General features: G+C 38.5%; 1 protein-coding gene across 8 annotated transcripts in view; it reads right to left on the bottom strand.

Moving 5' to 3' along the window:
• THSD7A (thrombospondin type 1 domain containing 7A) overlaps window positions 1-11,845 on the bottom strand; it is a 555,025-nt gene that overhangs the window by 26,547 nt on the left and 516,633 nt on the right. For all 8 annotated transcript variants that reach the window (XR_010381671.1, XM_064487540.1, XM_031454966.2 and 5 more), the window contains 3 exons: window positions 9,639-9,817; window positions 5,459-5,592; window positions 1,142-1,295 (listed from right to left, as the gene is read on the bottom strand). Coding sequence is in view for 7 of the 8 variants with exons in the window: in XM_064487540.1 (XP_064343610.1) it covers window positions 1,142-1,295; window positions 5,459-5,592; window positions 9,639-9,817 (467 nt within the window). In the remaining variant the exon portion in view is untranslated. The remainder of the gene's footprint in view (window positions 1-1,141; window positions 1,296-5,458; window positions 5,593-9,638; window positions 9,818-11,845) is intronic.

The following is an 11,845-nucleotide window of genomic DNA, read 5'->3' as shown; positions in this document are numbered from 1 at the left end:
ACTCCCTAATGCGCACACGTACATGCACATGAACACAACCTAGCACTCCTTAAGAAGACGGGCTTGCCACTCTACTGGTACAGTCTTGTTCTGAAAACACTTGGTTACTAAGAGCAGAAAGAGTGACTCAGACATGACACTGTGGAATGCAAATGGAAAATTATCTGCAAGCCCTTGCGAGGCAGCTGATTCTTTACTGTTACTATAATTTAACCTGAATCCAAGTCACCTGCCGGCCTTGTTTGGTCCCTGCTGTATCTGCTGGCTGCTAATCAGCATGTCTAATAATGTTAACACTGAACCACAAAATTAATTTCTCTTTGAAAACATGCATCTGTCCTATATTGTATTTCGGCAAATTAATTCCACATAAGATACATTTTTATCCTGTGCTTTTGATGCCATTTTTAAGTGTATAGCTTTACAGAAGTGGCCAGGGATAAGCCACATTTCCCACATCAGCAGCCAGTTCTGTTTCATGTGCCTCTCTCGCCAGGGTCCCATGGAAGCGCGCCTGTGGGCTGCTGAACTCTAGAAGCTTTGTGGGATTGGAAATTCCCAGCTGGCTCTGCAGGGCCAAAGAGACTCAGAGTCAGTGTGTGGAAAGAGATTCACTGATGCACAGCTTTCTCCTTTCCACTCCCGTTCTTACCAGGATCTTTTGCGTTTTCATGTCAATACTCCTGCTGCTGTACCCCCACGGTCTGAAAGACTATTTCTACAATTTAAATAAAATGGATTGGGCAAAAAGCAAGGGACGATAATAACCTGACACCGTTAAGGTACCTTTACTAGTGCGTCACTCTTTCCCCCTTACCCGGAGGGAATCATTATCCCCACTGCAGCTTTTAGCATGCTGTGTATTCATAAGCCATCTAAAGGCATCTTGCGCTGGGCTTAGGAGGGTGGTGGAAGAGCAGAAAGCCTGCAAGAGCGCAAACTGTTTTAGTGTGTTCAAAACATTGCTGACTTTTAAATGGCAGCCAGAAAAGAATGAAGTAGCCAACAACACACCTTGCTCTGGTAACTAATTTGGTAACTCATTTAGTACCCAAATTGTTATTTTCTTAATATTATCTTTGAAGCTTTAGTGGTAAGGAACTGAGCAAACTCTATATTAAAAAATGATTAATCGTCTCACCAAAGTGCATCGGGTCCATGGGCCCCATTCGGATATCACACAATCCTCAGGACATGGTAATTTGCACTCTCTAGAGCCCAGGGGCATCTCTTCTGGGTCACAGAGGTAGTCCTCTACATGGTCAGAAGGGCCATCCGCTGTGTTCTGCATGCATCTAGAAGAAAACACATCTATCAGTGAAGAAACCATGACAATCAGAACAATGGCCAACCCATAAGATGTTTGGTTTTTCTTAAGACATCACCATGGGGCTAGGGGATGGGAAGCTTTGCATTTTATGAGTAAAATTCACCAAACATAAAGACATAAAAGGATCTTGGCCTCCCATAAATAGTGACAGAGCTTCAGTATGATTTAAAAATCTATGCTTGTATGTATCATTATAATCTTTTAAAGTTACAGTCACTGTGTGTACACTCTGTGCATGTAAATGCTGTATGTCTTCTTCTGCAAGGAGAGGGTCATTTATACCCATATATGATGCAGAAACTAATGAGAAGTGGTCCAAAGATATTCATAGAGGGGTTGCAATTTTGGAATGTACTGGTTTTTTTTTTTTCCCTTTGGAGGGGAATGGTAGATTTCCATGGAGTGGATAGATCCATGTATGATGGAAGACAAGGCACACTGAACTCTCCTAGGGAGAGGTTTCATTAAGTGGTTTTGAAAGCAACTGATGGCGTTTATCACACTGTTTTGTCAGTTAAAAAGGAATTTTAGCCTCCTGCCTACTGATAACCTTAAAAGAAAGCCAGAAGTGAGGAGACAATCATAATAGTAATAGCACAAATTCTCTAAACGTGGTTGTTGGGATCTTTCTATATCTTGACCTTTTTTATTAGTTTTCTTTTTAACAGAACAAATTCAAACATTTTATTACATTTCATTCTATTGTAAGCAGACATAAAGTGCCCTTTACTCATCTCTTGGGAATCTAATTAATGTGGCTAGTATCAGACTTCACTTTTACGTAGTTAATAATGTCTCCAGGTACTTTACTAACAGAATAGAAAAACTTGTGCCCTCATCTGTAACTCAGAGAGGGTCAACCAAACTAGTGGGTTTGGGAAGAGAAGTGCACTGTGGAAGATGAAAAGGAAGGCTTGTGCTCTTAAGCCTCTCAAACCCATGGCCATGTTTTATAAACAACTGATTGAATTACATTACCAATTATCCCTGGAGTCTCAACTCTTCTCCGGGATTTACAATCAGTAGGGACGTTGCATTTTCACAAATCTACTCTGTAAGATCACCTTTCTATACAGCGCTGCTGATTTGAATAGAAATGTGGTTTTCCAGCGGGATGCATTCAAAGACAGGAAAATGATGCTATTGGTCATGTCTTAACTGGGATGCAGCCTGAAAAAATATACACCCTAATACACACCTCTGCATTTTTTTTGGTATATTGAATAAATATATGAAAAAGTAATCAAAATATGCAAAGGTAGATACTTATTTAATTTCATTGTTGAAGGAAAAAAATTAATAATAAATTTCTTTGGGAGAATTTTAGTTTCCCAGGAAAAAGGTCTAGCTTCAGTGGCATTTCTAAAACATTCTGTTGACAGCAGCTCTGAGAGAAAATGGAGCAGACAGGACAGTTCAGTCTCCAAAGATGGATTTGCTGCTAAGAAAAGACTGCATTCAAGTTAGGCACCGACATGATATCCAAGGATTACCTTGCAAAATTATCTATTGATCCTGAATTAAGGACAGATGTTCAATACTTTATTAAGTAGTTATGTACATAAAACTTCATTTTCAAAGCTTTTCTCCTCCTTCTATTTTTATACAGATAATAGATTCACTTCAGGAAAATAAGAAGAAATTTTTAAAAATTCACTTAATTCTATTGGAGATAACCACTCTTAACAGACTATTATATTTAAACCTATGTTTTTATTTCCTTAAATAGGAGCAAACTTTATCAACTATTTGTACCATTTAAGAAAAATATCAACAATACATTAGGAACATCTTCTCATGTTATTAACTGTTTTTCTAAGATACAATTTTTAATGACTATGAGTTCCATCATTTGAGTGTGCCACAATGGCTAAAAAATCCTTTATGTTGACATTCAGATTATTTACATTTTATTTAATTTGCTACTAATGAGTTTATTTTATCACTACAGAGTACAGAATAAATATTTGGATCAATCAAGTTTTGAGCCAAAAGGAAAGCACTTTAAGGTCATTTGCTTTCTTCAAATTCTTGGCCTTTCTCCTCTACATAGGAGAAGGAATTACGCTGTGAGAAAACAACTACATTAGAAAACAGGGTGTAGAACCAAGTTGGAGGCCAAAGGTAGGGCCTAAGGGTTACCACTGATGTGGCATTAAGGTGTGCATTATCTGCAGAGAATAGCAAAAGCAACAACAGGAGTAACCACATCTGTCTGGTTTTTATTATCAGCAGGTGCTGGCAATTCTAAAAAAAGATCAGTGAAAAAATATTCCCAACCACCAGGGCGAACCACTTGTATCACGCAGTCTTTGATATGCCATTCCACCGTAAAAGAGAAAGAATGAGAGCACATACACTGAAACCTACTCTCTGGAAGAGAGCTCATCTGTCCTGAAATGTCACCGAGTGCCTGCCCCTAGCAGGACAGTCGACCTCAATCAGCAGAGGAAAAGGCCTGGGAGGTGTACCACCCGGCCAGTAAAGGAACGTCCCTGCAGGGTCAGAGACGCCAGTCAACACTGATCTTCTCCTTTCTCTGTCTGCGTTGAAAAAGTTTACTGAAAAAAACAAATCGACCTGAAAAGTTACTTTGTTTAAGACATGTTTAGAAATGTCGAGAATTTATATTCACTGAGCAAAAAGAAGCAATATACACATCGATAGCTGCCGAAAAAAGCTGAAGTAACAGTAATTCTTTATTATTATTTTTTACTAACAAAAAACCACTCTGATAAAATTTTTAATATAAGGAAAATACTTTTAAATTTGAAAGGGAAATTTTAAATTTGGAAGAAAATTGGTAGAAAACAGAATCTCTCTTTTTCTTCCCTGTTTCCCTATCAACTCATTAACCTGTCCCCCACCCCATTCATCTTTTCAAGTTCCTTAAAAAGTAACTTGAGAGTTCAGGTGGGCTTTTGAAAAAAGAAACAGATTATTTTTGTTGGAGGCAAAGTTTTACATAGTGTGCCAAGGTTTTATTATACAAATGCTAACTTGTTCTACTTTCCTATTGAGACAGATTAAGAATCTTACATTCATGGAATGTTAGGTCATGAGTGAGAATGGGATTCTTCACAACAGGAGCTGTCACATTTTGGATGTTTTCCTATTTGTCTCTATGGTGTGTCACTCAGCAGAGTTAGAAGAAGGTGTTAACAGTTAAAGAGTGACTAGAGACTTGGGTCTCAGTGCCATCTCTGTCACTTTACTAGATGTGCGTTCTTGGTACATTACTTAGTACTTATGAATGTACTCTGTCAAGCGGAGATAATAAAGCCTCATACACTTGTCTCCCAGGTTCCAAAACCCTTAAAGATCATACACAGATGCTGTAGGGAAAATATAATGAGTATTACACCTGTATTGGGTTTTAGGGAATTTCTATGTATATGACAGGGTCTCGGTCTGGAGAAACTCACAGGATTTAATGAAGGTGACAGAGATGTAGAAAGGGTCTTTCAAAGCAATGAGGGGTATGTGGGGTATTACAGACAAGGCTGCTCCACAGAACTTTTTCTATGATGACAGAGAAACTGTGCCGTCTCACAGAACAGCCACTAGCCACCTCTGGCTATTGAGCACTTCGAATGTGTCTAGTGTGACTGAGGAGACACATTTTATTTAATTTTAATTAGTTTAGATTTAAAGAGAAATAGCCACACATGGCTAGTGGTTACCCTACTGGATGGCGTGGCCACAGAGTGGCACGAGCCAGCTGGGGGTTTTTACAAAGGTTTCAGGGAACAGGTGAGACTTTTCTCAAGTTAGCCAGTTTGACATAAAGGGGCAAGAGTTTATAAAGGATTGTCACTAAAATACAGTTAGAACTATATTTGAAATTAAGAAAAAGTTTACTAGAGCTGGAAAATCTGCACTGAGTCATCTGTCATTCAATATGCAGCTCTTTCCCCTGAAAAACACCTTGAAGCAAAGCTTCCTGAATCAGAAGGCTGAGGAGCATAAACTGCTGCAGGGAGCAGATCCCCTCAGAGCCTCCCATGAACACAGACTCCCTAAAAATAAAACTGGAGACAATCTTATCCAGGAGACTGGGGAGGAGGGCAAGCCCATGCCGGCCCCTGTGAAACTGGGAGGTGCCTGTGCCATCAGGCTTGGCCTCACCTCACTTTCCGGGTCTGCACGCCCTCTCCACAGTTGTCCCGCATGTTCACGAAGGTCACCTTGCAGACGCTCCACGGTTCCGTGACCCATATGTACTGGCTGCAGTCGCTGTGGCAAGGGACGACCTCATACACCTGAAACACACACAGTGCTCAGCGACCTCCCCCCACGGAACCCGACCACGGCGAGTGCGAACACTTCCCATCACTGCAATCACGATAGTCTTGTTTAGCTACTCTCAAGCCTCTCCTTTATTGTTCATTATTCTAAAAGGGGAATGTAGAAAATCTCTGGAGAGTTCTAGCAGTAAAGGGCAGGGCTGGCTGCGCTGTGTGCTGCTGCTCCTTCATCGCACGGTGGTTGTAGCTCTGTCCTCACCGATCACATCACACATACTCTGCCCTTCCCTGGACTGGCCCTCACCACACAGTACTGTAACTTCCTGGGCCACACGTCTGGTTCACAGCTCTGTGTGACTTCGGTATTTAGCCCCAGGTGCTCATGGGTCAGGCATTCTACAGAGATTTGTTGACTAAGATGAATGAATGAATAAACGAACTGATGACTTACCTACGCATACACAAGTAGCTGTTTTCAAATACACACAATTTGGCTTGTTTGCCAAATAAATATGTATGCCAATAAGAATTTACATTTTTTCTATTCCATATATGAAACTAAATTCAAAGATAATTAATATGAAAGAGAGCCATCTTAAAACTAATTAACCCTTATTCATTTAGGGCTTGGAAGCAAGGTCTGAAGTTGGTCTCATATTACACAGCTACAGACCAAGGCAACGAGGGCCACGTGGAACAACACAAGCTGTCTGTGCTCCGGCGCCCACAAGGGCTTGCAGCCCAGGTTTAGGGTGGTGTGGCTGGTTTCAGGATCTTTAGCACAATGAACCAGTTATGCTCTTTCTTCAATGAGAAAGAATAACCAGATGGATGGAAAAAACAGATCAAAATCCACTGCAACAGAGCTGACTCAACCATAGAAGTGTCTTTTAAAATCATTTCAAAATCTATGATAATTCAACCCTATTTCCTACACACACACACAAATAGTACAGGAAAGTTTTATATAACTCTTTAATTTCAGAAATTATAGTGTTAAATACTCCTTTGGAGCCATCCTATTGGGCAAATTTTAGTGGACTAAACACCCAAGCAAAGTGAATAAAGCTGACCTACTCCAGCTAGGAATAAAAAAAATGCACTGTTAGAGTAAGAATCTACACTGATTGCCACAGTGATCACCTTCGCTCTGGGTGTTGTATTAAAACAGGACTAAATACCACCGGCTGAAACAGTGCCCGGCAACTTGCAGAGAAGGAAAAACTGAAGGAGAAACACCATCTTTCCTAATCCTTTGATGGCTCTCATTTTAGTCTCTGACACAGGAGTGAATACACACCAGCTCAGAGTGCCCACCTGCCGCCACCTGCAGCCCACCTGCCCCTTCTCCTCTCCCTCTGAGGAGCAGGAGACCATGAACAGGAGGCCTCACTGCCTTTTCCAGGCCGGTGACGTGAAGCTCGTTCCCCCTACGCCTGCACCCTGATGTTAAAATGAGAAAACACATGCAACATGCTAGGGAAAAAAAAGGGAACAGCTGCAGAAGATAAATGTTACAGAAAATATGACGTTTTTCCCTGTAAAAGATAAAAGAAATAGCAGGAAGAGAGTCAGGAGTGAAAAAGAAGAAACCGCAGCACTCTATTATGAAGCATGAAGTTTAAAAGTTCTTACCTGGGCCTGGAGTAGTGTTCAACAGGGATGAAGCAAAAGGAGAGAAACAAAGAAGTAAAAATGTCAGTATACTCAATGAGAAGAACTCATGTTCTAAGTGTCAAATGTTATCCATAGATAAAAGCCTTTTTTTAGGGTAAATGATAAGGCCATTTTTCTTAGCTCTTGAAAGAGAAAAACCAACTTTACTGTTGTTTAAAATTAAGAGACACAGTGGGGAGGGTATAGCTTAAGTGGCAGAGCACATGCTTAGCATACATGAGGTCCTGGGTTCCAACCCAGCACTTCCTCTAAAAATAAATAAATAAACAAACCTAATTACCTCCCCCCAACCAAAAAAAAATTTTTTTAAATTGATATGCACAAGTGCGTATTGCAAACAGCACAGTCAAGGAAAGGATTAGATGGGCAGGATGAAGAAATCTCAGAAACCTGGGTAAACCTCCGAATACGTATCATAGAGAACTGACATATGACTGTAAATATCTTGTGGTTCAAAGTGTGAACGGACTATCTATAGACTGATTGACCAACTGATTAATATGGTGATCTTAATCAGTCCATCCACTTGTATTTCTTAGGAAATGAGGATGTGCCTCAGTTGGAAAGTGGAACCTCAGAGATCATTTAAGGCACAGTACCGCTGATTATTTCTTGGGGAATGCGTAACTGTAGTAAAAATCTGTATGATTTATGGTTTTCAACATTTACACAGACCTTTGCATATTCTTTACTTTCCTCACATTTTACTAACAAATTGATCCCTAGAAGTTTGTATTTTTAAAATGTAGAATATTTATGCTCAGAGACTCAGGAATCTACTATTTCTTGTTTTAGCTTTGATTTTTCAGCTGTTAACGTCTCAATATGCCACTAGTAGTAGGCTGATAACAAGTATTCAGATGTCCTTATCATACTCTGCATTAGATTAAATCAGAGTGACAGAGGCATGGCTTAGGTTAACAGAATTTTTATAGCAAAGACAACTTGCGACAATCAATTTGAACTTTTTCAAATTCACTGTTTAAAAAATGCTGAGGTAACCATAGCTCATTTTAATTTAAATTCTGACTGGCTGTAGACATACACATATACACACTAAAGGAAAGAAAATATGTAGAATTTATTGCAACCATGGATAAAAATTTATTAAAATTTAAATTTATTATTGACATTTCAAGATTTCAAAACTTGTAGAAAAATATTCTTTTGTATTAGAAGCATTACATTTCACTTATTCTGTCTCATCAGGGTCATGAATTTTCTCCTTTGGAGATATTCACCAGGACAGAGACACCCAGTCACCAGCAGATGGCAGGAGAGCAGTATGAGAGTCACCTTCAGTTATGCCTAAGGGCAAGTTCAGCAATTTTACTTGGGGGAAAAAAACATTTTTTCAGAGTACTTTCTGTGCAATTTAATTCTCCATTTTCTTGGTCCTCAATCCTTTTATTCAAAAGTTATTTTTATTTTCTCTATAATTTACTTTTATTGTGATAAATACATCTGGGTTAATTTGGAAAGGCAAGTGTGTATATGGGTAAACAGTGTGTCTGAAGATCAAAATTAGACAATCTATGTGTGTATGAAATATATCTACATATTTAAGGCAGGTTCACACATATGACTTGGCTCATTTGTGACCTGAGTTTCAACATACATCCTAACATCTACACATACTGTATGAAATTTCACTCTTTGTTAAATCACATGGAGGCTAAACATGGTAATAATTGTCTAATGCATCTTATATTACATTAAATTAGTCCAAATTCCCTCCATTAGATCTTTCACTTTTTATTTCCAACGGAACACGAGCAACAACTATGAACAGCAGCTAACAAAGTATGCATCTGAGGTCAAAGAAAGTTCCAAGTAAGACTGAAAAGGCCAATGACCAAAATGGACAGATAATATAAGATTACTTTGATGCCATCTTTGTATTTCTTTCTTTACATATTTTATAGCAAACAAATTTAAATAAATGTACAGAATATATTTCCCACTCTTAGACCCCAGCTCATCTATTTTCTTTGATTTTAATTTATGTAGTTGGTGACTGAGGTGTCTTTCTGAGAGTCTAGGGCATCTACAAGAATGACACAATCTTGCTCCCTGTAGATAAATTGTTGTACAATTTTATAACAGATTAAATACCTTGACATTATTTCAAAGGTAGATTTCATTTTTACTTCCATTGAACTATATTTAATATGCATATATATGCAGGAGACTAAATCTCGTGAGAATAGAGATCATGTATCTGATTTGGGATTTTAATAATTTACTCAGGCATTGTAAAGACAAAATGGGTCAAATTTCTTCTTCAGGGGTTATTATTTATTCTTCTCCATTTTGGATAAAAAAAAATCAGATCACTGTGCATGTAAAAAATACTTCAAAATATTCCCAATGGTAGAAGATACCTGGTTGACGTGGTCCAGTTTGGGGCACGGCCTTCCTCCATTATAAGGTTTTTCTCGCAGCCATTTAGACCGGACCTTCACGCCACTCCCACAGGACTTACTGCAGCGAGACCAGTTGGACCACTCGCTGAGCTTGCAGTCTGAGGGGCAGGGGATGATGCAGGCCTCTTCAATGTAACCTGAGTGAGGAAAATGAGACAAGAGCCATCTCCTCCACATGTCACTCGCCTACCACCACCCACCACCCCAGCTCATTTACAAGGTCCAAGTCTGACTTGACAGCAGCATGCAAATGCAGGGATGTCTCCGTCGTTAGGGACTCAAATAAAATTCTGCAGGAAGATGACATACATACAGCGACTCTGTTAAAATAACAGTTGAGCGGCTGCCATGTGATCTGCTTAGGATTCACGCTCACCATACTTCTACATTTCTGACTTTCTGACAGCTCGTGTTTAATTGACAATAACCTGTCTGCTGCCATATCATTCTTATGCTGCCAGAATGATACAGTAAAAAAAAAAAATCATAACAGTTTCTACAAAGTCTTATCTGTTAATGTCACACAAGTTCAAGTGTCTGAGTCCACATAGCATTCTTCCTCAAGAAGAAAGCCAGACCGTCTCAATCAATATTCAAAAGGAACCATTTAACTTAGCACCTTATGTTTCCCCTTGATTGAAAATCAAGTCTGATGAAGAAAAATGAAAGATGATAAATAAATAATGCCTCATATTTTTATACAGTGCTGTCAATTTCAAAGTGCCTTCACATCTTGTATTCATTTGGTTCTCTTGAAAATATCATAAATGTTTGGGGCAGATATTGATGTTCTACTGGACAAATAAGAAAACAAATACAGAGATGACTGACAAGTGCAAGGTCACATAGTAAGAGATGGAGACAGGTTTTCTGAGGTTTAGTCCAGTACTCATTCCATCAAATCACACAGTCAATTAACTTAATAGTCTACAGATTTGTTTTGAGAAATGGGAGCATTTTCCTTGACCAGTCCCTCACTACCAACCTGGCATTTCACAGTATCAATTTATCTCTATCATTCTCAAGGCATGTATGTGAAAAAAGCAAAATTCCTTTGGTCAAGAGTCAAATGTTGGCTTCTGTAATGCTCTGACTGTGGGGAGGGGTTGTTCTTGACATAAGGAAACACTCTGCTCTTACCATTTTACATCAACATCAATGATTCGATTTGGAAAATGATTATAATGTAAACAATTTATACTGGTATCTCTAAGTAGTTTTTTTTAATTTATTGAGACATAATTTACATACTATAGAAGTCAGCTCATGTTTTGCTCTTAAATATATTCACTGAGTTTTGCAACCATCACCACCATCTAACTTCAGAACATTTTCTTTATCACAGAGAGAAACCCTAAACCTATTATCAGTCACTTCCCATTTTCCCCTCCCCTGCCCTCTGGCAACCATTAGTTTATTTTATATCTTTAAGAATTCACCTATTTTGAACATTTCATAAAATGAAATCAAACATTAACTTTATTCTTTTGTATGTGATTATCAAGTTATCCCAGGTCAATTTGTGGAAAAGATTATTTTTTTTCGGATAGAGAGCCCAGAAATAAACCCACAAACTTTTGGTCAATTAATCTTTGACAAAGGAGGCAAGAACATACAACGAAGTAAAGACAATCTCTTCATTAAATGGTGCTGGGAAAACTGGACAGCTGCATGTAAATCACTGAAATTAGAATACTCCTTCACATCATACACAAAAATAAACTCAAAATGGCATAAAGACTTAAACAGAATACAAAACACTATAAACTGCTTAGAAGAAACCATAGGCAAAACATTATCTGACATAAATCCCAGCAATGTTCTCCTAGGGCAGTCTACCGAGGCAATAGAAATAAAAGCAAAAATTAACAAATGGGACATTATTAAACTTAAAAACTTTTCATAGCAAAGGAAACCATAAGCAAAACAAAAAGACAACCTACGGAATAGGAGAAAATATTTGCAAAAGATGAGACTGACAAGGGCTTAATCTCCAGAATATACAAACAGCTCATACAACTTAATAAGAAAAAAAACCCAATCTGAAAATGGGCAGAAGACCTAAACAAGCAGTTCTCCAATGAAGACATACAAAAGGCCAATAGGTACATGCAAAAATGCTCAGTATCGCTAGTTATCAGAGAAATGCAAATCAAAACTACAAT

This window comes from Camelus dromedarius, chromosome 7 (assembly GCF_036321535.1).
Source record: "Camelus dromedarius isolate mCamDro1 chromosome 7, mCamDro1.pat, whole genome shotgun sequence".
NCBI classification, from domain to species: Eukaryota; Metazoa; Chordata; class Mammalia; order Artiodactyla; family Camelidae; genus Camelus; species Camelus dromedarius.
The sequence above is the reverse complement of the archived record's forward strand: the minus strand, read 5'-3'. Positions and strand labels throughout refer to the sequence as shown.